Source organism: Gallus gallus, chromosome 2, assembly GCF_016699485.2.
Source record: "Gallus gallus isolate bGalGal1 chromosome 2, bGalGal1.mat.broiler.GRCg7b, whole genome shotgun sequence".
In the NCBI taxonomy this organism is placed as follows: Eukaryota; Metazoa; Chordata; class Aves; order Galliformes; family Phasianidae; genus Gallus; species Gallus gallus.
The window spans coordinates 24815068-24841226 of NC_052533.1; the positions used below are offsets into that span (position 1 = coordinate 24815068).

At 37.5% G+C, this 26159-nt stretch overlaps 1 protein-coding gene across 5 annotated transcripts in view; it reads left to right on the forward strand.

The window, feature by feature from the left end:
• GLCCI1 (glucocorticoid induced 1) overlaps nucleotides 1–26159 on the forward strand; it is a 52720-nt gene that overhangs the window by 18502 nt on the left and 8059 nt on the right. For 3 of the 5 annotated variants that reach the window (NM_001012855.5, NM_001398253.1, XM_040681193.2), the window contains exons 3-6: nucleotides 7773–7859; nucleotides 13568–13684; nucleotides 16986–17138; nucleotides 23644–23854. In NM_001012855.5, the coding sequence (NP_001012873.3) occupies nucleotides 7773–7859; nucleotides 13568–13684; nucleotides 16986–17138; nucleotides 23644–23854 (568 nt within the window). The remainder of the gene's footprint in view (nucleotides 1–7772; nucleotides 7860–13567; nucleotides 13685–16985; nucleotides 17139–23643; nucleotides 23855–26159) is intronic. The other 2 variants (NM_001398252.1, NM_001398254.1) reach the window with 1 other exon arrangement.

Genomic DNA, 26159 nt, shown 5'->3' on the forward strand with positions numbered 1-26159 from the left:
AATCAAATGAGTAAAATTTGTTCAAAGAAACTTAGGATTTACAGGAAACTGTTGTGTGGATCTTCAAGAAAATGATTTGTTCAAATTCTGCTAATTCCTTTCGAAAACAAACAGACATTTTTAACAGAGAAGAAGAATAAGCAGTCATCTTTGCAAATTATGAAGGATCTAAATAAAAAGCTGTTAATTCTGGGTTTGCTTATAAGGTACTTTCATTTCACAATGCTCTACCTTGAAGGTCTTTTTTTTTTTGACCATAATTTCTGCCCAGGAGAATTTCTGTAGCATGCTTTGTAGTTGCTATATTTCTTATCCCCTTTCATATTAGTATATCCAAATCAAACTTTACAAATACTCTTATGAATGAAATATTTGGCATATTTAAACATTTCCAAACAAACCTTTTCACTAGTTACAGAAAATAGAAATAAACTTGTTCTAAAAATTATTAACACCTTGCTCTTTGCATGAGTACCACCAGCACAGGTACTTTCACCACCTTGTGTTTCTTGGCTAAGAAATAGTTCAGAGCAAGGGAGTCCGTATAGTTTTCATATAGTTGAAAATAATTACACTTGGTAGTTTATCAGAGTGGAGAATGATAACAAACAATAAAAAGATGACGAAAATCAATACAATCCATTTTTTGTATGTTTTTCATTGGAAAATAAATTATCACATTTTACCTTTACTAATCTCAGAGCAGTGCTTCCAGCACAACTTAGGTTGTAGGTGGAATAATGATTTCTCATTCAAGGGTACTTATTTTCCCTAATCAAACATTAATTTTAGATCTAGATTTTGTGCAGTTCTGTGAAGATGGTGATTATTCCTTAGAATTCCTGTAGTTAAAAATCGTAATAATGAAAAGGTGATATTCTGGTCATTGTTGGTTAGATGAACCGATAATTAGTCTTTGTAAGTTCTTTGAATCTGCCTAGTGCTAATGAATAAAATCTCTCTCCTTTCTTTAAAATTAAACCAGTATTTTAAAAAGTTCTCAGTAACATCTTATTATTTAATCAGAGAAATTGAGCTTTGTTTTTTGTTTCCATTTCTGTTGCTTTTTGGAGAATAGTAGCTACAGATCGTACTGCTACCTCAAGTGTTTTGAGTGAAAGCACTGAAGAGGAATGCAGCTGTGTCACTTGCTTTTGGAAAAATATCCTACAACTTCACGTATGGTGATATCAAATTCTACATCTCAGTTCTTCATGCATTTCTGTAGGTGTTTGTGCGTATGCACGCAGCTAGCTGATCTTCAAGGAGCAGCGTGTTTTGGGTAATGAAAGATAAATATTTTTAGAATAGTTTTAGATATTTCAGAAATGGAGACAAACTTACTGCTATACTACATTGTTATACACGGTGGCATACCTTGTATATGCTTGTATAACCTTCCCAAATTCCTCTGCTTTTCTACCTCCTTCTCCTTTTCTGTAAATTTGAGTTTTTAATTAAGACCATTTAAAATTCAACTAGCTTCCTTCTGTGTTTCTTATGTCTGGTCGGAAGCACTGACTGAGCAATTTTGTATACTTCTTCTTTGTTCTATACATGTAACAATTTCTGCCTGCTTTGAGCAATAATTCTATGTTGAAATGGTTATGCCTAACCTCAGAATCATCAGAAACAGTTGGATAATCATCATAGTTTATTAATGTAATTACTTGGCAGTAACTAAATTGTTGAAAGCATTTTTTATAAAATGGAAAAGAGAGATTTGGGATAAAAATATTTTTAATGACATCAGCATCATATACTGCCAGTTAAAATGAATCTCTCTAATCTTTGTTGATCTGAATAATAAAAAAATAACAAATGTCCAAGTGGTATATGATTCAGTGATTCCTCCTCCATTTTAACTGGATTCCAAGATGCTTGGATATGGCTTTTTTTGTTGAATGTGGCAATTATGTATTACACAAACAGCAAAGAAGAGAGTTTGCAAAATGCATTTCAGAATTTTTGCTGAACTATTCTCCAATCTAAAGAATAATGCAGAGTTATTAAGCTGGAATGCTTGGCTAAAATGTTTTTTCCACTTCCATGTAGATCAAGACTTACCTCTCCTTAGTCACCTGCATGATGTTTTGTTTCCTGCTGGGTGGAGATTCTGTTGCTTAAGAACTGACATCACAAACCAGGAGATTGAAGCTTTTTAAATGGAATATTAGTTAACAGGATTGTTTTTTTTAAAAAAACTTTTGAGGAAGGTATCAAGGAAAAAGAGGTGCATGCTATACAAGTTTATCATTCTGACTTTTCTCAATCTCAGATGTTTAAAAGGAGTCACCTATAATCAAGTCAATTTCTAACTCTGTAGGGCATTTCTTTTTTTTTATCAAATTTCTAAAGGTCATTGGAATGCTCTGGAAACATGTGAAGGCTGATTAGACTGTCTAGTGCTGTTATTGCATTTTTTTAATGAGAAAGTTATTCAGAAACATTACCAACTCCATAGTAAAACAGACCTGTGTTCTTAATCTTTGCACCCATCCCACAAAACTAGTCCTTCTGGGATGATGCAAGCTAGGTATAGTAATTAGAGTGAAGGGCTGGCTATAACATTTGAGATGTTTATAGTAATTCAGTCTTGTTCTATATTTAGGTAGGTTGGTATGTTGTTCTGATCTAAATGAAATAAAATGAATGTAGATGTATATCCCTGATATGGATAGAAAAGCAAGGCAGAATTACCAAAGGCTTTGGAAGAAATGCTAATCTCTGCAAGGTTGGATGAGTTAGAACAATGGTAATTGTGATTTAAGTTAAAGCTGAGAAGAGCAACCAGATGTGTTTGCAGCTCACCCTATCCCGTGCACATGCTTTTTAAGCTTTGTGTCAGCTGAGACCAAGACCTTCGCATTTCAAAATATCAGCCATCCTCCTCTTGAAGTTGAAACATGCATTATTTAACCCTTTCCAGGTTCTCATCCTGAAATGTTTTGGACCTTATTCTCATAAAATTGCAGGGAAAATCCTAGTTAGCTCATGCTTAGTACAATAAATTTGTTTCAGCTTTGAAGTGGCATTGCCAGCTTCACAGGTGGCACTGGTGACCTCTGTTACTTTGTTTCTGACTTGAGGTGGAACAGCTAACTTTGGTTTCACTTTCTGTGATGCAGAAATTTATCTTCAGATACCATTTTGAATTTTGTCCTATTTTTTTTAATGTTTAACATGTGAGGAGCACACTTCGCAGTGGCTTCAGATGAAGACTTCTGTGGATAAAATTGCTGTGTACAAGCTGTGAATAAAGATGGGAAAACAGCTTTCACAAAACGTGGCATTGCCAGGGGTGTGCAGTACAACTTGTTCTTATTTCTGATGTAACAGAATGTGAATCCTTTTTTGAAAAGTTTTGCTTGAATATAAAGATTTGGGATTACAAAACCCATATTCTTCTTCATTTAGTGTGGGTTATATTAGAAGTGGAAATGTACAGCATTTAAAGAAGAGTCCAGCTTGCCATGATACTCTAGCAACTGCTTATGTTATTTTTAACTTTATTTCTTCCAGCTGATAAAAAATAGCACATTAGTACAATATTGCCTGAGTTTACTATGTGCTAGGGAGTATCATACAGTATTTGTAATACTGCAAAGAGAAGTGATGGACATGATCTGTCTCTACCCTGGTACTCAGCATATATTTCAAAAGGTTGTGACTTGGCTCAATTTACCAGAGATCGAAAGCAAATGTGTAATCCTTGACTCCAGGGATAATATTAAAGTGGAAGAGTGTCAAAGCATAGTTTGAGTAGGTACAAAATCTAGTGTTAAGTGAATGGATTTTACACATTTGTTATTCTGATTTCATTTATTAAATCAACTGCGATGCAGGTATTCACCTCTGTCTTTTCTAGCAATACCAATACTGTTGATGAAATTCTTCAGAATGCTGCTATTAGTTCTTGTTTTTCCTATTTGGATCAATATCTATGCTTTAAAAAAAAAAAAAAGCCAGCAAGTTCTCACTACATTCCTTGGTTGTTCTGTTTTGTCTATTTCTGTTTGAGTAACTCAGATTTTTCTAGATACTCATCTTTTCTATTCTAATCATTACGCTGTAGTTGAAAGGCTATGAGCTTATAGTGATGCCTGCCATGTCCTCCTGGCCTACAGGAAAATGTTTAAGTACCTGTTCCCACTTTGTCTTGGTGTTGTTCATCAAACTGTGGAGCAATGTGATGTTCATAAAACATCTCTGGAATGTAAATTTTGTAGAATCTTTAAGGCTGAAAGAGAGCTCTAAGATCATTTAGTCCAACCACCAACCCATCACCACCATGCCCGCTTGAACCCATGTCTGTCAGTGCCACATCTACATGTTTCTTGAAAACCTCCAGGGATGGTGATTCTTCTACCTCCTTGGGCAGCAACCTATTCCCCTGCCTTGTCACTCTTCCTGAGAAGCATTTTTTCCTAGTATCCAAACTGAACCTCCCCTGACACAACTAAAGGCCAGTACATCTCCCATCACTAGTTTATGTGGGAGAAAAATCTGACACACCCACCTTGCTACAACATCCTTTCAGGTATTTGTGGAGAGTGACAAGTTATCCCCAGAGCCTCCTTTTCTCCCTAACAATCCCAGTTTTCTTATCCTCTTCTCTGAAGAATTATGTTCCAAACCTTTTGCCAGCTTTGTTGCCCTTCTTTGGGTATGCTCCAGGGCTGTGACATCTTTCTTGTATTGAGAGGCCCAAAACTGAATAAGCCATTTTGAAAGCCCACGGTTAGAGTGTGTCTCCATTAAAATGCAGAACAAGTAAATGTAAGTAGCATTTGCTTGGAACTGGGCACTTCTAGGAAAAAAAAAAAGTTTAAGAATCATAGAATGGCTTGGAAGCTGGTCTCATCTGCTATAGGTAGTGTTGCTGTCCACTAGATTAGCCTTCCCAGAGCCCCAACCAACCTGGTGTTGAGTGCCTCCAGGGATGGGGCAGTCACAGCTTCTCTGAACAACCTGTTCCAGTGCCTCACCTCCTTCTGAGTGAGACATTTTCCCCTAAAATCTGATATAGATCTCTCTTCTTTTAGTTTAAAGCCTTTCTCTTTTATCACTATCAGACTATATCTGTATGCAGTACTCCATGTGTGGCCCTGTGAGGTCAGGGTAAGGAGTAAAATTGCTTCTCTTGCTCTGCTAGCTGCTTCTCTTTTGGTGCCACTTAGGATACAGTTAGTCTTCTGCATTGTAAGTGCATACTGTTGGCTCATGTCAAGCTTTTCATCCACCGGAACCTCATGTCCTCCGCAGAGCTCTTCTCAGGTAGTTTTCCCAGTCTGTACACACATCTGGGATTGCTGTGACTCAGGTGCAACACCTCATGCTTGGCTTTGTTGAATCTCATTGAGTAAGGGAGTGCCTACTTCTCAGACTTGTCCAGGTCTGAGTGGATAACATCCCTTTCTTCTGTTGTATCAACTGCACTGCTTGGGTCTGATGTTGTTGCTGGGGTTGCACTTAATTCTTTCCGTCTCTATCGTTGATAAAGATGTTGAACAGAACCAGTAACACAATGGACCCCCTGAAGAGCACTTTTTGTGACCAGCCGCTGCATGGATGTAGAGCTGTTGAGCACAACAGCTGTGACCTTCCAACCAATTCTTTATCCACTGAATTGTCTACCTTTCAAATCCATATCTTTCCAATTTAGAAATAAGGATGTGGTGTGGGACCACGTCAAATGCCTCGCACAAATCTAGGTAGATGACATCAGGTTACCATTTCATTGTCTGCTGATACCATCACTCTGTCATAGAAGGCCACTGGATTGGTGAGTCATGCTTTGCCTTTAGTGCATGGCTGGCTGTCTCACATTCACCTCTTGTCTCACACGTACTTTAACATAGCTTCCAGGAGGATGTGTTCCATGATCTTCCCAGACACACATAAGGCTCACTGTATTTCCTGGGTCTTCCTTTCTCCCTTTTCATAAAAGTGGGAGTGTTGTTTCCCTCTTTCCAGTCTCTAGGGTCTCCACCTGTCAGCTGTGACTTTTCAAGTATGGTGGAGAGTGGCTTGGCAACCACATCAGCTGGCTCCCACAGTACCTTGGGATGCATGTTGTCTGGCCCAATATAGTTGTATACATTCAGTCTCATCAGGTGGTCTCTATCTGAGCTGTGGATTTTCCTGGCTGAGTGACTCATATTTTCATGGTAGCTTTAAATAGATGATTTAGCTCTTCAGTGGTTGACTGTTTTTTTCATAATCACATTAAGGCTTCTTTCTCAGACCCCCATGCAGACTCATAATAAATACACAGAAGTCTGACTTTCATAAAGACTTGTTTTCTTTCCTGAGAACATGCAGCAAAAAATCAGGGTTGGCAGAAAACAGAAATGGGATATATGGGCTTATGTGCACAGTGTGCCTGCTATCGTATTAAATATTGGCACTGGTGCTAGGCTGTAGGCCATATAGTACTGTAGCAGCTCTCTGATTCTAACAGTGTAGCCTACAACCTGAAACTAAGGTTCAGTATGTAATAGTGTCAGCCTGTAACATGTGTGGTTCCATTCTCTGAGCACCAGGGAGCTGCTTTTGCCCCTTCCCAGAGCAGCAAGAGTGAGGGGCTCTGGGCACTGCTTATTATGGTATTCTTCAAGGCCATATCAGGTCTCCTTTATTAGCAGATCAGTGCAACCTCTGTGTCAGGGTGCTACAGAAGGTTCTAGGTCCCAGGGAGGAAGCCAGGGTGAGGAAAGCTGTGGAGGATTTGGGCTTCTATGCATAGATGGAGGAAGACTAAAGGGAAGGCCTGTGGAGAGATGGATCCCTGAAGCATTCTGACCTGCTTGGCTGGAGTCCTGGCTCCCCCATGCAAGTGTCACTGATGGTCTCCTGAGGTCACTCTGATTGATCTTTGGCCCTGAAATCCACCTTTGCTGAGTTTTCATAGTTTTCAGTGGTATGGTTTTATTTCTTGCAGTTGGTACCAAGGATTCAACTAATATCAGTGGAAATTGTTGAAGAAGTCTTGTTTTTGTGAATTTTTGAGTGTGTGTAGCCCTGACTTTTACATTACTTTTACCTCCAAATCTCTGGATTTTAAATGTCATCATTTCCCCTCTGACAGCCAGTGACTCTTTGTTTGGAAATGCTGGTGGATATCCACAATTTTGTAATAATCCTGTGGTAAACAGACCTAGGAGGTGCAGAACTGGCTTCTAGCACCTTGTTGCTCCTAAATTCAGGGACTGTGTTAGTAGCCTTTTGGGCTTGCAGACAAAGCTGGAAAAGGCCTATTCTTCTGCTTGTTAGGCCATTGTCAAAAATAATAAAAGATGTATTGAGTCAGAGTTGAAAGGAAGAAATTGATTATATGGCCCAGTGACTAAGGAACACAGGTGGGAGAAATGAATATTGGCTTTTGGTCTCCTAGTTCTTAATATATTTCTTTTATATTGTGGTTTTCTAACTGTTCACTGGGTAAAAAACAGAAATGTATGCTGAAGCAAAGATAGGAATAGTCAGGTAGGGTGTTTCTGTAGTTGACAGGCAGCTGATTTCCTCTTCAGTAATGTTCATTGTTCTCATCCTTTGTAAGCACAACTTTACAAAGCCTTAAACTGAATTATCAACGCCATTTTTTTATTCATTGATAACATTACTGCTGCATATTAGGTTCTCAAATTTATTCTTTATGTATAATGCCTGAACTCTAACTTTACAGAAAGGTTAAGCCAATAATTTGTGACAAAATTTTTTGTAACCTGGGGAATTCACTTTACATATACGTATTTTTTTTTCTCCTCCAGACACCTAGCTGTTGGGCTGAAGAAGGAGCAGAAAAGCGATCACATCAGCGCTCAGCATCGTGGGGAAGTGCTGATCAACTAAAAGAGGTGAGAATTTTTGCACAGTGAAGACTTTGCAGTCTTGATATGGCCAAGACATACTTTTAAATCCCTATCTGGAGTCCAGGAAACTGCACCCTTTCCCTCCCCTCTGTTGCTCTTGAAACAGGTTTTACCTCCTGATTTAGGAGTGTTTTAGGACTAATTGTTGTTTTATTCATGTTGGATTTCCTCCCTTTCTACTATACGGTGTTGGCTGCAGAGGAGTGGTCAGAGTGTGTGCTGAGAAACCAGCTTGTTGCTGTTGTTTTTGTTCAGTTACCTTAGTGAGTTTTCTGTTCTCTAACACTGAAAGGGACGAAGCTTAAGTCTCTATGCTGCCATATTCTTGTTTAGAAATTTTAGTCAGGCTTAAGGGTGAGGATGGAGAGGATGTCAGTTTCACAAATGAAATAGTATGGTAAGTATTGACACAGTAGTAGCTGAAATGCTCTTCAGTCGTATGTATTCCATTGTAAACTGCAGTAGAAACAGGATAGAATCCATTAGAAGTGGATTTGCATAATCAGAAATTAGGTACAGGAAAATGGTTTTCAACTCAGCTGAATGTGCACTATTTCAGTCTTACATACCAGTGAACTGCAGTCTGTCTCAAGTTCATGCAATTCTAGCTTTGGCCAGTACCAAATACTTAGTGGGCAGTCAGCCTCCTGTCTGTGTCAGGAAGGGTTCAGCCTCTCTTCTAGAGCTACATCTTTCTCTTTAAGAAATAAATTTTGCATGGTGCATGGTCGTATGGTGGCCTTTTCTCAACTCTCCATGGTTTTTTTTGAGTCCTCTCTCTGGCTCCTTGTTTTGAATAGGACATTCAGAAACAAGAACAAATGTATAGGTTGTCTAAGGAGATGCTGTTACTGGCAGTCGTCCTTTTTCTCACAGCTATGGTTGGAAGAATAGTTGTCAAAAGCAGTAAGAAGTTTGATTCCTCAAACAAATAAAGAATAATTTTGCATTTCAGTGGTAACAGTATTCTTGTTTTTAAACAAAAGCACCTGGGCCAAGGAAAGGTGAGGGTTGTCTATTCCTGTCATATTGAGCACCTGTTACAAAACCCATCTTAACTGACTTATTAATGCATGGGCCTTCCAAGTGCCTGGGTGACTTCATTTGCAGCTATGAGCAAATACTCAGAACCACAAATTAAGTGCCTAGGAATTAGTACAGAAGGAGTCTTGTGTCTGAGAAGTTTTGGCTTAAACATTAGCTACTAGCACAAAGGAATTGAACCAGAGGCAAGAATAACATCTGTGTTTCTAGGATAACACTCTCACTTCTACTGAGAGACCATTCTTCATCATCTGGTGGTTTTGTATCAAGTTTTGCACAAGCAGCTTTTTTCCACCACATGGCTCTGACTGTCAGTAATAGGGAAACCTTCAGTGTGTAAGCAAGTCTCTGCCATTTGATCGCAGTGATCCATTTTGCAAAGTTGCCATCTTCTATGAGCTGATCACAAGAGAAAGACAAGAAACATAGCTGGTGAGTTTCGTGATTCCCTTCTGATTGAACACATTAAAAAAAAAGGGGGGGGGAGAAGGTGTGTGGAAATAAACTGTTTCTATTCATATTTTGCAACAATTGCTCACGCTAAAACTTGCCCTCATCTCTTCCAGCTTCTGGTTCTTTCCCTTCCTCTGTTTTCCTTTCTCTGTCTCCAGCTTTTCAACGCTGTTTTGTTGCCTTTTCCACAGGTTGATTCGTAGACCCAGTGTCATTCTGCATACATTTTTCAGCCAATTTTAGTCTATCTTCTCTTACTTTTGCACTTCCTCAGTTACTTTCCTGTTCTTTGTCTGTTCTATCTTTCTGTTGTTTGGCTTCTTTTTTTATCCCTTATTTTTCCTTTCTCCTCACCTATAAGTCCCGATACTAGCCTATCTGTGCAGCCATCCCTGCCTGTTTGAGATACTTGCAAGGACATGCAGGTCTTTCACCTTCCCACACCAAGCTACTTAATGCCTGCAGGTTGAGTGTTAAGAGTTTTTGTTCAATACCAGTTTCTTTGTGACTTATCAATATGCATTTTCTGGAAGCAGAAATTTTCCGAGACAATTCTATTCATTTCTAAAGTTCAGTAGAGAATCATAGAATCATAGAACTGTTTGAGTTGGAAGGACCTTTAAAGATCGTGTAGTCCAACTCCTCTGCAGGAGGGCAAGGACACCTACAGCTAGATCAGGTTGCTCAGAGCCTGGTCCAGCTGACCTTGAATGTCACCAGGGATGGGGCGTACATCTCTGGGCAACGTGTTCCAGTGCCTCACTACTCTTATTGTAAAGAACTTTTTCTTTGTATGCAATCTAACTCTTCCCTCTTTTAGTTTGAAACCATTTCTTCTTGTTCTGTCACAACAGACCCTGCTAAAGAAAGATACTGATCCTAGGAAATGTAGCTGTGTCTTAGTTTCACCTGGGATGGAATTGTTTTTTTCAAGGTGTCTGCAATGGTGTTATGGTTTGGTTCTTGGAGAAAAACAATGTTGATAACACACCAGTGTTTATAGTCACTGCTAAGCAGGGTTGTGAAGGGCCCATGGAGCTGCCAGGGAACAAAATTAGGAAAGCAGGCTTTCACTGGGAAGGGGGAGAAGTGAGCAAAGGACTGTGCGGTGCTTAGGCACCTGCTGGGTTAAACCCTAACAGGCTGCCAGTTCCAAACATTTATCTTGAACATTAGCAAAATTTTCAGTTTCCTCAAGCTTTACAAAAAAAAAAAAAAAAAAGGCTTTTTCAAGTAGGTGCATTCTCAGGATAAGGCTCCCAGGTAAATGTTCTGCGTTTTCTTCCAAAGCATTAAAGAGTTAAAAAGCATAGATAAAATTAATTTTTTATCTGCTTTTCTTGGATTAGTGTACCTCTTACATATCTGGAGTTTATTTTGATTGATGTTTGATGATCTAATGATGCTTTTCTGCTGCTTAGAGAGAAGATTAACTTCTAGCTTTCTAGCTAATTAAGGTTCTTGGAAGTTAGCACAGCTACCTCTTCCTCTTAAAAGGAGTGGTTTTCTTCAAGTTTGGTAAAGAAGGAAGATACTTAGAAATAAAAAGATGATCTTGTAGAAGAAAAAAGCAATTGAGATTTCAAGATTAGCTTTGGCAAATGGTAGATTCACTGCGTACTCTCAGTGAAGAGATGGAGTGCCATTTGGTTTGGAGGGTTCTTCTGCCCACGTATTTGGCACTGCTGACTGCTTACTATGGCTGTTGTGAAGCCAGGTAGCCTGTGCTGGCAAGCCTGTCTCATGTGTCTAGGGGATGAATAAGAAATGGCAGGTTGCTTTTTATGTGCTCATTCTTACTTTCTCCTTCTTTTGTCTCTTGAAAGAGAAAGGCAGGGTTCTTGGGAAATAAGGGTTCTTCAAATTCAGGGCTAAGGATATGAGCTGAGAAAGCATGTCTGTTTCTTCACTGCATTTTGTATTTGCCTTAAATAGCCATATTGCGATTCCAGACAGAAAGGTCAGGTTCTTCAACAAATTTTCATCTTTCTCTTTTTCCCCAGTGACCCAAGAAGCATTTCATTTGTTATTGTTACGAACCTATTGATTGCCAAAATACACATACTCTGGAAGTGGCTGAGTAAACTTCCCATTGAGGTGTCCATGATTCCTTTCAGAAGATTGTAGCTTCACACTTTGAAGAGTGTGGAGATGTATTAGCCCATTGGAGTGCTCTCACTGTCCATATCTTACAGTGTGGCTATGTTTTCTTATAGATTTGCGAGCTGCTTGCAACTAGAATCTGAGTCAGAGCTCTGAGGTGAATTTAAATCTTTTTTTATAGCATGCTCCTGTGAAAAACTCAGAAAGCTTGATTTCATTTAAATAAAAAATAGGTAATTAACTGTTTAAATAGGAAGAAGCCAAGAGTGTCAGGGAAACGCAACAGAAATTAAAACAGCATTCTCCCCACCTTGTGTCCTTGCTTTTTGGGTATTCTTGTAGCCATCCATTTCAATCCACGACTGTCTTCTAGTCTTCATTTTTTTCTTTTTGTTCTGCTTTTTAAAGGAGATGAAGATCATTTCCCTACATGCCCACTTCTCCAACATTTCTTATCTATGTTGTTGTAGATGTACTTTCGTGTTCCCTTATCAAACCGGTTACTTTCTTGCTTCTTCATCTCTCTGTTGAGCTGGGTTTCCTATTTAACTTTACTTTTACATGGAGAACCGAGTAGTTCAGGACTTTTTTTTTTTTTTTTTTTTTTGGTGGAGTTGGGGTATCTCTTCAAATTCTTTCAAAGTTTCATGGTGCCCGCGTGGCATTTTTCTTCAAGAGATTAATCTCATTCTTTAGCACATTTTTGTTAAAAACTTGGTTGTGTTAGGGCTTTATCTTGATGTCAACACAGATCCTTTTGGAAATCTAACCTGTTTCTGTCATTGAAGATTAGGAGTAGTCAAGCATTTCTGAATAGCAGTTCTTTGAATATGGATTATGAAGTGTGGCAAGACTTGATGTGAAACATTTAAGGTGGATCTGTTGTGTGAGTGATGTTAGAAACAAAACCAAGAAAATTCCAAAGCTTGTAGCCAAGCTCCATCAAAGCCTTAACTGAGCACTGTCAACTCTTGATGCTGAAAAGTGATGTGAAGTGTTTCTTTACCGCAGTGCTGCTTTTTTGCAAGGACATTAGAGATATATTTAACTACTTGGACTTGACCACAGAGTGACTGTACTTGAAGTAATCTCAACTCAGAGAGAGGATACTTTCCAGCTGATTAAGTTCTTTGAAATATGAATTCCATGTGCTTTCATATCTCCTTACTTCAGATTTTAAAATTGTATTTCTAGCTGTGTTTAAAATGAAGTGGGGACTTGCATGCATTGCCTTTTATGCCTGCATGCTGATTGTGAAAGAGAGTGAGATTTGAGCATAAAGGAAAAAAAAAAAAGATTACCCTGGTTTAAGGAAGTGTCTGTACCTGTTGCCTAAATTTGCATGTCATCTAAGCTTCTCAAACAATACTTAGAGAGTTAAATGCTCTTTCATATAGAAGCTATTCAGAGGGAATAACTGAAAGAATTCCTGGATTAAATGCTTTGCTTTCTATTAAGGAGCTGGTCAAGTGAATAATGGTTGTATGTGCATTTGACCTTTAAAATACATATTGTTTGCTTACGCATCTTCGCAACAGACAGCAGAAAAGATAATTCTGTCTGCTTGAAGAAATCTGTGATAATGTAGCCTGCAGGAAAGTAGTATTAAATGTATTAAGCTCTCCAAGATGAAGCAATACATACTGATTGACAGTCGTTTGTAGAGGTTCTTTTGTTTTAATTATGAATTATTGGAAAACTTTGCTTTGGCTTAAGGTCAAATAAATTTGACTATAGGCTTCGCAGTCCCTCAGTTTAAGCTAATGGTAGGCCAGAAATTGCTATAAGTTGACACTAGGGATACTTTGCTTCAGTTATTACAGTATTTTCTTATAAATGGGGAAGTTTATTAGTAAACTAAGCCTGCTTGCATATGCAGGTTGGTGAATAGGGCAGTTACTTTGGAGGAAGTGACTAGCAGGCAGTTAGAGGGTTTAATGTTCATAGCTCAAAGGCAGACAATCCAATATGCTTATTCTATAAAATTCTCTAAAGAGGACTTTAAAAACATCTGTGATTCACTTCATTAAGAAAGATATAAACAGATATTCTTTTCATAACTCATTAATCACTTCACCTGGACTTCTTTCCAGCAGATTGCCAAACTGAGACAGCAGCTTCAGCGCAGTAAGCAGAGTAGTCGTCACGGTAAAGAGAAAGAACGTCAATCACCTCTCCATGGCAACCATATAGCAGTCAGTCAGACTCAGGTAAGTAGACACATAGCTGCTTATATTAACAGCCTCCTGTTTTATCGGTGTTGGGAGAATAGCTTGCTCTTTCTTCCCATCTTTCTTCTGTTTGCTTCCTTATGTGGTACACTGAAATGCTTAGCAACCTGATACCATTGCATCCACACTGAATTTTATCTGATAACCATCATATAATAAAAGAAAGAGGGGTTGCAGAAGGATATCAACGAAAATATATTAATATGCTGTAAAAATTCTGTGCATGGCCAGATAAGGCTGTCTTTCCAGGAGTATGTACATGTTTCTAAGACTAATGTTCATGGTAGGTCTGCTCTTCTGGAGGGTTTTTGCTTATCAGTTACACAACCCAATTTTGTCTGAGCTCAATTTATAGGTAAATAAATAAAATGTACCAAAAATAAGCAGTCTGGATTGACAGCTCAACAATTGGTAAGTCTTTGAGCAGCAGACAGAACTTTGAATGGGACCTCTGAGGCGGTATTTGCATTGAGATTACAGAACCCAGTTTTCAGCTTCTCTGAAATGAACTGATTTGTTGCAAACAGGCTTATAATTCACCTTATCGTGTATTCGTCAGTAGAAGACTGGAGCATTGCTTCATCCAGTATTTGAAGGAAGATCTCATTTCCTTGTTCATTTTAGGAGTTTTTTCTGATAATTTGCTTATTGGTTAATTTATGGCCAGAGAAGCACTTTCCCTGTGATTGTCAAGTTAGAAAAAAACAGTCCTGTCTGCTTTCTAAAAAGATGATGATAATTCACCTCAAATTTAATTTTGTTTGAAATCAAGATGATGCTTACCAGTTGTCCCATCCCTGGAAAAAGAGGGCTGTTTATCTTTCACACTACAGGGCATGAATCATCTTCATGGCTTCACCTAGGACGTACCTTTTGGTTGTTACGGTAGTCTAGAATCATTGTCAATAACAGATTCTGTGTTCTAGGATGAGAACCTTCACATAATTCTTTGTGGTAGCAGTGCCTTACTTGAGGTAAAACAACATTGCTATGTTACAGTATGTGTTGAGAGCTTCCATCATTTCCAGATTATGTTGATGAGTGTTCTTATATTTTATATCAATGACAGTCAGTGGGCAGTATGATTAATTTTTCTCCAGCAGTGAGTTTATTACACCAGCTCTTCTTTTTATTTCTTTTCAATGTATCCTCTGATCTCTCTCAGGCTGTGTATACCTGAGGAAACACCTCTCAGTTAACCAGGAATAGGACACTGTAAATCCTTAAATTCTCTGGAAAGTAAAGCTCAGGCTCATAGTCTGACATCTGTTTTCTGTTACATTATTACTTATCGAAAGTGATTTGAATTTTTATGCAAATCTTAATAGAGCTGATCGTTTCAGCATTAGCCTGGCTAAGGCTTTTCAGATCCTTTCATGCATCAGTTACAAAATCTTGCCTGTGTTCTGAGAGTGTCTTTCTCTTATTAAGAAAAATGCTGACGCAATGAGTAATAGCTTTGACCAATTGCCTGGGCAAATTACCCAAGTGTGAGCCTGATTCTTAGCAGGGTGCAATGGAAGATACCACACAGTCTCTGTTCTGTAAGTGTCACAAACTGCCAGTGGAACTGAAACTGAAACTGGTTCTAAAGCTCAGGCAAGATTCTGTTAGTGACTTTGTGAACCCTTAAAATACCTCTAAAAAGCAGTTATCTTTTCTCAAAAGCAGTTATCTTTTCTCATTTGACAGTGTAGATGTTTGAGTCCTGATTAAATTTCACCTACAGTGGATGCTGAACTTGGTCTCCATATTGCTAACAGGCAGCTGATTTCCTGAAATGTTTGCACTGTAGTTGTATTTCCTGACAGCTTTTTAAAATAGTCTTTTTATAAGAAGGAGTTGTACCATGGTAGTTGTTGTGTTGGCTGATCCCTTTATGTTCCTTCTTCTGTATGGATAAAATCTAGTGGTTAAAACCTGGTCTTGTGATGAAGGTGTGTAAGAAATTGATGTTCTTCCTGAAACATTTATGTCTCTAAAACAAAAGCTTTGCTGCATTTTATTATAGAAAAGGATGTTACTTTTGATCTCAATGTAAGCAGTTGCGTCTATCTATGCCACTACTTATAGTAAAAGCAGTCTGTCACAAACTGTAATCCACCTAAGATGTATGCTTTGATGTAATGTTCGTTAGCACTTGGAACTCACTTGTGCAACGTTTTGGATTCTCAAGAATGTGTTTAGCAAGGCCAGTGAAGTTTTCAGTTTTCCTGGGACCTCCAGAGAATGCTATCCTGCATGCAGTGTTTCTTAATGTTCATTTGGCATGAGCTCAAAAAACCTAATCAAACAAAAAACCAAAACAACAAATAAGAACAAACAAAACAGAAAATCAAACAAAGCAACAACTGGAAAACACAACACCCCCTCCCCCTAGCAAGCTAATACATAGAATCATGAAATGATAGAATTATTTGAGTTGGAAGGGACCTTTAAAGGTGATGTAGTCCAGCTCCCCTGCATTGAACAGGGACACCTACAGCTACATCAGGTTATTCAGAGCCAGATTCATTCAGTAATCTCTCAGAGAAGTCAACAGGTATGTTTTACATTTTTATCTTATCTTGTGATTCTGTGAACAGCAGGAAAATATATACTAGGAAGTGAACACTGTTCATGACTATCAGCGTAGGTGCAGCTGTTGCCAAGCTAAAATGTTCAGAGTTGACTGTGCAAGACAGATGTGCTCTTGTGAATGGTTCCTTCTAGTAACAGAGCTCCACTCATTTATTTTTTTCTGAAAACCATGTTTGTATTTTTTTATGTGTTTGATTCTTAAACTCCAAATGTTTTCTCTTAAGATCTTTGACACAAAGTTCTGAAATGTTAGAAACTAATGAAATTAGAGGTTTAGAATGAATGCCTTATTTTTCTTTCACTTAAGCCAACCAAAAGAGGCTAGAAGTGCATTAAGTAGATATTTCATTTGAGTGGTTAAGCTTCAGGAATGTTGTGAAATGCCTTTTGGATCATAGTTAAACCATCTACATCAGCACACCGCATGCACCGCATCCCCTAGTGTGTATTCTGTAGTCTGTACATCTGGAAAGTGCATATACCTGCCTACCTACTGATAAATGAGGTAGTAGAATGTTTTTTATTATAAAACTCTTCTGAGTCAAGAAGAGGTGATGTTAGTGGCCTTTGTTTTATGCAAACAAAGTGAAATTATTACAGAGTTTATTAATTCACCATCTTTAGGTTCTTTAGTGCTGATCTCATACTTCTGTTTTATTCAGTTTTCCAACTTCAAATCATGTGGCTCTCTACCTTCTAGGCTTCTATTTCCAGATCAGTCCCTATGCCACTGTCAAACATTTCAGTGCCAAAATCAACTGTTTCACGTGTGCCGTGTAATGTAGAAGGAATAAGCCCTGAACTGGAAAAAGTGTTCATTAAGGAAAATAGTGGAAGAGAAGAGATATCCAAGGTAAGCTTATATTAATGTGTCTATAGTTGCTTTTTCTTTGTAACCTACAAACACGAGAAAACTCCCTCGTAGTAGAAATTACTAATAATTTTCCTCAGACTGTTTAAAAAAAAAAAGTTTCAGTATTTTAGGGTTGCTTGTTCTTCTGTTTGTTTTTAAAGGCCTTTTAGTCAAACATTTTATTTAGAATGCCCTTTCTTTGAGAACTTGTAAGTTTTAATGTGAAACGTAAGTACTTAAATATTCAGCCTACTGTAGTGAGTAAGTAGAAAACTGGGAGATTAATTTATTTGCTTTATTTTACATAGTTTTTCTTAGGTAAGACTTTAGTTTCCTGTGCTCTGCTGAGCTTCTTGGTTTTAATGCTTTTCTTCCATAAACTGAATGTGAACTGTTTTACTTCCTTAAAACACTGATCTGTAATCGGGGATCTCCATATGGGAAATATGTACAAGCTGAGGAGCCTAGATTATATGAGAGATCTGGAGTGTTGAAATTCTCATTGAAGAGTACTGGAGTGCTTAAATTACACCTAAAATGTGAAATGCTTACTTTGCAGCCACTCTTTCCTAAATAACCAATGAAAATTCTCTGCTGTGGGATCAACTTCTGTGCTGTTTTTCCTAATTCTCAGAACTGTAGGTTTTTTACTTGTGAATGTTCTTGTAATAGCACTTCAGTGCACAAATCAAGCTATAAAACTTCAATTGGAGGTGTAAGATTCCGAAGTCTGATATTTATGTTTCTTCATTATGGCAGTAAACTTTAAAATAAATAAATAAATAAACAAACAAAAAGCTTTGGAATATTTTTGGCTTCTCCTGAATTAGCTGTGCTTTGAATGAAATACCTGAGTAGTAAATGTTTCATGCTAGATTGGCTTTCCCAAAGCTGTCTCATCCCTTTATAAGGATCAGTGTTGCAGTAAGGGGAGTAGAGAGAAAAACAAACAAAAAACCCCAAAAGTCCAAATCAATAAACTCTGTTGTGCTATCCCCGAAGAGTATAAAAAGGTACATATTGCATTGCAACTATTGATGTTCATATGGCCAGAGCTGTAATCTCTTGTGGTTAGAGGAGGTTTAATTTATTTATCAGACAAATCATCTTTGTAAATGTTGTCCTTAGGCTTTAACAGCTTATTACTTCAGATGCAGAACTCAAGTCTTATAAGTTACTGAATGTACTGGCTCTGATCCAGCCAAACAGGCACATTCTTAAGTGCATTGTTGGACTGAGGCCAGATATGCTCAGCAGTTTACACAACCAAAGCAATAGTGAACCCATCATCTAAACATCTAGCTGGGTAGAACCTTCAGACACAAAAGAAAGTCATAAATTAGACGTTGCCCTTGAAGTCAAGTCCATCTTTGTGGGCAGAGGGTTGTTTCCTGTTATATAACTGCTAATTTCTGTCAGATCTCTTCTGGTGGGACCTAAAATGGGACTACTAGCACTGTCTTAGAGCTTATCGCATCTCACAGTTTACTTATGGAAGATCATAATAAAAGTGATTTACTAAATCTCACTGCTGGTGAACTTTCTCCAACTGCAACAATTTAGCTTCTTTTTAGCCAGGGGGAGTTGGGTGGCTGGGTTAAAGGTTAGGAATTACTGAACAAAAGGTAAACCACGGGAAACCAAACTTCATTATTTTCACTGCTAGTGAAACAATTTGTTTTTCTTTCAATTTTCTGCCTTTCTTTCTGGTTGTAACATTGTATTAAAAAAAAAATAACAATCAAAGGTAAGTGGTTGCCTTGGGTGACACGTGAAAGACGGATTTCTTTGTAAGCTTGCTTTTAGGATTGGTGGGCGTCTAAATTCTCAACTGGTTTCTTTTCACCTGTTTCCAAGTTTGCTTCCTAGTTTCAGCAAGTGCATGTTTAAAACTTCATGTTAATCAATCCAGCTGCTTAAAACACTTGTGGCCTATTGTGAATCTGAATTCATATGCTAGGAAATATTGGGGAAAAACATAACATCTGTGGTAGAGAAGAGTAGTTATCTTCATTTTTTTTAAATGCAGTTTACTTTCTCAAGTTTTATTCAAATTTAGGCAGTACATTAAAAGCTTTCTTATTTCATCAGTTTCCTTCTAATAAGCACATTTGGAATGTCTTAAGTAAAACAAAAGTGCATTTTAGTTTGGTTAACTCTTGAAAATTATAGTTTAGTTTTCTTGACCTTTTTTTTTTTTTTTTTTTTTTTCCTGTCACTATTTCAGGTCTTCAGTATAAACTTGTGAATTTTTGAACAAGTTTCTAGGAGGTTTATCACCTTGAAATCAGAGCAGGTGATGCATGGGACAGAAGTAACCTTACGGTTAAAGCAGATCTGGTTTTATGGATGTTTGAATTACTTTTTAAATTGAGCTGCCAGCTGAAATTGGAAACCAGTGGAACTTTCCTCTCACGTTCACACTTTCTTCCTTAGTCTTCAGATACACAAATTGATTTCATTTATTTTTATACTTTTTTGATTTTGGGGGTAGGATATTATATACCTTATTTTCCCTTTTGCTGACTTGAATTTTAGCTGTCCTACTTCTTAAAAATGTATAAATTGATTTGGAATATATCTTCTATCTTCTGCTGACTTTGCTAAATGAATTCTTTGGAAACCTTCTTTACTTAAGTCTTATGAAGAGTGGCTGAGGGAGCTGGGATTGTTCAGTCTGGAGAAGAGGAGGCTGAGAGGAGACCTCATTGCACTCTACAACTTCCTGAAGGGAGGTTGTGATGAGGAGGGGTTTGGCCTCTTCTCCCATGCAACAAACAGGACCCAAGGAAATGGCCACAAGTTGTGCCAGAGGAGGTTTAGATTAGACATAAGGAAAAACTTTTTCTCTCAGTGAGTGGTCAGGTGCTGGAATGTCCTGCCCAGGGAGGTGGTGGAGTCGCCGTCCCTGGCAGTGTTCAAGAGGCGTCTGAATGAGGAGCTACGAGATATGGTTTAGTGGCTTGTGATAGTAATGGTGATGGGGGGACGGTTGGACTAGATGATCTCATAAGTCCTTTCCAACCTTGTGATTCTATGATTCTACTTTTTTTTTTTTTTTTCTACATACAGTATTTTTATAATAGGAACTTTACTTCATGGAAAGGTAATTGAGGAGAGATTAGCTTTGTTATTTTTATGTGCTTCATAAAGATAATGGATGATACAGTAATGTCATTAGGTCTCTCTTTTAGTAATCTAACTGTCTATGAAGTTTAGTGATATGTGGTCAAAGCATTTCAAGCATTTCTTCCTTTTTGGTTTGGCCGCGTGTGTATATTTTTTCAGATCATCTCTCTTAGCCAGCTGAAGGCATTCTCATTTTTATTTCATAAAAACAGAGTAAAGTTGGCATTTAGTTCTGGAGTCCCTTTTTAATAGCATCTTTGTCCTCAGGTTTACTAAAAAATGTCATTTCATCTTCTAATACCTTTATTCAAAGATTCTGGATATATTTTCCTTCCTGATTTATAATTTGGTGACCGGCTTTCCAGGAAATTGTATTTGTCTCTGTGCCCACTATAAATTGTACAAGAGTATCAGCTTTCTATGAAGTTGTCTGGCCTTTATTCTTTGTCCTATTGCGTTTCTGCAACACAAATGTTGGAGACTTTGAACAATAAGATGATGAACTTACCCCCAACTCACTACAGTAAGAAGCTCGCTACAGTAAGAATATGTTGTGAAACCAGCGAGAAATGCCCCACAGTGTTGGATATGTGTGGTTATAGGTCTCATATTAGGAGAAATAGAAAAATAGTACCTGATATGTCTTTCAAATATACTGAAGTACTTAGAAATGAAAAAGTTTTGACCGTCACACTATGAAAGTGAAGGTGATTCATATCTTTCTTGTTTAATTTCTTTTGCTTCTGGAAATATGTAGTAAAATGTTTTTATGTACCTATCAGAAAATTCAGTCCTGTGATGATTGTTTTTGATTGTTTTTCTAATTTGAACAGCTTCACAGGGTCTTTACCTTAATCTTCATATCCTTCATCTGAAAAGTTTTGTTTGTTTTTTTTTCCTCCAAGTGCTCCTTGTAAGGAACAATCTCTTCAGGATACGTAATGGATTTTTGCACTCCCATCTTGTCTAATGCATTAACGACTGCATTTCTGCTAGAAGGCAGAAGCAATTTCCTATCTCTGCTTCTGTGCTCCAGTCTAGAGAGTAGTTTTTAATCAAAAGCATTGAATGCTTTACTCTGAAGAAGATCCCTCTCGAACAGGTATAAGGTGTGTGGAAAACAGATTATATAGAAGGTTCCTATTGGTATATTATGTCATAGTTGAATTCCTGATTAAAATTAGTATGTATATATTTTAATTTTTCAATCAGGATTAAAATTCCTGATTAAAAATGCCTCTGTAGGGCATTTTTAATTTTTCACGCAAATAGATTGATACTGAAAAAAATCTGATGATTTTAATTGCATTAAGAAGTGCATGTTGTTGTCAAATAGGCCATTTCCATACTTTTGCAGGGAGGCATGAGGGCAGTTTATAACTATGTCCAAGAACGTACTGTCTCATAGTGGTTAATTGGTGTCTTGTTGGAAAGCCTTTGGAATAAAATTAGTACATGGCTGAATCCTTCTGCGAAAAACACAGTATGCAGAATTCTGTAATTTCCAGCCATTTTCCCTGCATTGAGAATTATGACAACTAGTAGCATCTGTACTCAATTACAGTTACCCTATTGCTTGTGCTTTAAGATTGTGAGGACTTTGGTTTTTAAAATAGTTTAGGCATGACTCATGGAAAGTAAGTTCTGAAGTCCTTTTTCATGTTGATCATGTTTAAAAATTGAGTACTTCAAATTGATATTTTCACCAAGGCTTACAGCCTTGTCAAAAATTGGGTTCAGTATTAAGGGAAAGAAATACAGAAGCACAGTAATTTGAGATATTTTCGGGCATTTTCTGTTACTTTACTTGCAAAGAGTGATAAATGTGTAGCTTTTTATACTTGCCTATATTTCTAGAGGCATATTTAAAAATGCAGGTGACTTTCTATACCTTCAATATTGATTCAGCAGAGGTTGAAATAAGTGATTTCGGATATACTTCTTGACTACATAAGAGTAAGGTGTTTCTTCAGGTGTGGAAGAACATCTGTGCTATCCTGAAGTCTTTAATTATGTGATTACTTACTGTTTTTATTCCCACCCTGGAATCCTTGCTTTACCTGCTACGTAGATTATTGTATGTGCACTTGATGAGCAGCCGTTCGGTGTTTTTCTTTTCTCCTCATTAGATGTGTATCATAATGTTCACTACTAAACCTTGCTTTGAAGTCAGAAACCTGAATTCCTACATGGCTTTTTCCTTCTGCATATTAAGAGTGTCTCTGAAATGTTTCATTTTCATCACACTTACGTAAGAGGCAAGATGATATTATTTGCTCTTTATGGATGGAGAAACACAAATCCATCAGGCTTTTATAGTGTGCTTCTTCAGGTAACTCAGGATACTGCATATGTTTTAGGACTTCAAAGTGCAGCTTTCATAGTTTCCTTCTCCATCTGTGAATGATGAAGACTTTTGCAAATCAGTCCTATACAGACTGGGCTTCCAGAAAAGATATGATAAAAGAGAGGAGTTGGATCAGATAACTTTGGCCTCTCATAGAATCTTTGTGTCAGAAACAGATAAAAATGCTGTTCTACATGGCAGTTCTTCTTTTTGTTTGTTTTTGTTTATGTTAATTATGAGACTAATTTTCTTTCTACAGCTTCAGTCTTGTTTTCTACTTCTGTCTGTGTAGCGATGTAAATGCTTCAGGTCGATCTTGTGCATTGAATGAGTCATGGCCTGTTGGGGGCGATGGGAATAGCAACACGTGGTCCTGTCGTAATATGCAATGTGAACTCAACTGTTGAAACAGCTCTATCCAAACTTTTGAGCATTTGATGTAGCAACTGTAATGTTCTCTTTATACTGTGTTGCTTGGCTTTTAAATGAAATGTGAAATGGTATTAACTGGAAGGCTTATACGAAGGAAGGGATTTTCCAAGTCCACTAGGTCTGCCTCTTTGTATAATTTGGTGGTTTTTTATATAGGTTGTTGCTGAGGAGGGAACATTGTTTCATATCCTCTTTATTAGCAAAAGCATGTTGTGTTGAATTTTAAGCTCTGGAATTGGCTGCTCTAATTTTGGTATATATGGAAAAGAGAAAAATGAAACAAAATTAATTCTTCACTTGAAATGAAATGAGATGGAAGAAGGCCTGAAATTTTGTATCTTGAACATTTAATAGTTCCTCTGTGGCTTGAATATGGTCCATTGCTTGAAAGCATATAGTTGGCTTGGGAAGTCTGCACGTTGTCCCAACATTGGGCATAATTAATGTATGTTGTGCATTTTGTATTGCATTATTTTCTTCCATAGAAGTTGTTTCATAAATGAGCTATTTACTCTTCACCTCTTTACTTCAGTTATTTCTACTAGTTTGGGAGCTGGATCCTGTCTCAGTAATCTGAATTGCTTGTTTCTCTTGCAGCCTTTGGATATCCCCGATGGTCGAAGGGCCCCATTACCTGCTCACTATCGTAGTAGTAGTACACGAAGCATTGACACTCAGACTCCGTCTGTCCAGGAGCGCAGCAGCAGCTGCAGCAGCCATTCACCATGTGTGTCTCCCTTTTGCCCTCCTGAATCTCAGGATGGGAGTCCTTGTTCAACAGAAGACTTACTCTATGACCGTGATAAAGGTGAGAGTAGAATGGCCCGCATTTACCTATGGGAGGCATGTGATGTCCTGCTTTTACAGTTGCCTTCATTTTACTCATTACATCAGTTTTTGTTTCTGTTTGATTGTTGTGGAGGGATTGAGGATTTATCTTAAAATTGGTTTTGTTTGTTTACATATCTTTTTCCCTCTTGTTTGTGAAACTTCACAAACATCTTCCATAAAAACGTCAGAGGAGCACAGCAAACAGTTTTAACCATTTATGAAGATTCTAATGCAAAGAATTCAGACTGTAATGTGTTTGTTTCAAAAGGGTTTCAAGAAGGTTTGTGATAGACTGTGTATTCGTCATGGGTGAGTTACTTGCTGATCAAAACAGTGAGTTTTTGGACTGTTTTATAAGTACTCTGCTTCTGAAGTCATATCCCACTTGAAGCTGTTTGGTGAGGAATTCATACCTGAGTTTGAAAAAATCTAATGGAGAGTAATTATCTGTCTGTATATGTTGCCTAACAAAAGAAAAATTCTGTGTAATTTGTGTGTTTATATGTCAATATTCAGCGTTTTGTCCAGGTTTGTAAGGAGTAGTTCAATTTTATGGAGGGAGTAAATTGGAGTTTCAGAAGTTAATTTACAGACAAGACACATAGTGTGAAAATGAGGCACCAGCATAAAAAGATTGATTTTGGACAATTCTTTTTACTAATGAAATGATTCTTGGGTTTCTGGTTGTCTAGACTTGAGCTTTTTATCAATGTAAATATGAGCTTTATTTTGGAGAAATGCGTTTGGGAGAGCTGTGCAAGCTAATAGCAGTATGTTCACAGGAAATGGATGCTAAGATTTTGATTTGTCATAGATTTACTAATGATCTAAAAGCAACAGTATTTTGAGGTTATGAGTTAAGATTTAAGCATTTCCTGTAATTATTTACTGTTTAATCATCCTTGAAGTAATCTTAATTCTAAGTGATGAGCTGAAGGGAATAAGATTGAGGCAGAAGAAATTATATCTTTTCTTTATTTCTGAAGCGATATTTTCCCATATTAAATTTAAAAGCAAATAGTAGAAAACAAATCCAGCCACCTAGATCCTACACTGAGGGTGCCTGTGAGTTAACTACTAAAGTCTTAGCCCAGCACGATAGGTGGTCATGTTCCAAAACCAACTGTGGATATTATTTTCCCCCCTGCTACTTTCCTTTCTTACATTGTGCAGGTGTAGACATCACTATGTAGACATCCACTAAAGTACAAGCAGACAGGGAAATGCATTGACAGGTAAATTTGTCATATTTGTCCTTAAAACATACATATCTTAGTGATGTATGAATGAATAGTGATAAAATTGAATGATTGGTACTCGATTATCACAGTAATTGGAGATTTTAGTGGTTTTTACTGGCACTAGCAAGTGAAGATCATTTGAAATATTGCACCTAACCTTCTCAGTGATTTTCAGGGTCTTTATCCTCCATCTGGGGTGATCTGAGCAGCTCACTGGAGTAAAATCTGTTGCTGAACTTCGCAATGAGTAGATAGATATGTATTTGTGGTTTCAATTTTAAGACTGGCTTTAGGTGTACATCAAAAGTCTGTGTTTGTATACAGGTGATGGTGATAAACAAGAAGTTTTCTAGAGTTTAACATAATTACATTTTTAAATGAGCTTAGGTTTTATGATACCCTGCTTATGAAAAATAAAAGCTTGAATTCTTCATCGCCGCTTTGTTCTTTAAGAACAAGATAGAAACTAGAAAACTAAAACTAAAAAATGCATAGCGGTTTTCCAGGAGCAAATAATCTGTTCAGAGGTTGTGAAAGTAGCATCAGTTGTTAGGAAGTGTGCCTTTCACTCTCAGATCACCGTTACCACTGGTTGGTCTGAATGTTAGCTTCAGAAGAGTTAAATTATAGCTAAGTGAGTGATGTAGGTAGAAATGGTAAGGAAATAAAAGGATTTTGAGAGTGATTTTTATTAACATCTGTTATTGATGTTAACTGCATTATAAAACTAAGTTTTTTGTGCACTCCCTTTAAAGGATTCTGTTGTGTTGGAGTATAATTTATGGAACTTTGCTGCAAGAAAGACCTGCTAAGTTTTGAAAAATGTTTTTCTTCACATAACTAGAATTTAGACATTTTAAACTTAAGATTTTTTTCTGTTACTTGCCTCAAGGTGGAATTTCATTTTTCTCTCTAGTGGAATAACTTAATTTTCCATTAAAATATGATTATCAGCTTTATGACTGCTCCTGAGTGTGTTTCTGGATGGGGAATGAAGCTTAGCAGTGTGACTGAGACACGGGGGCAGTGAGAGGAGCCAGC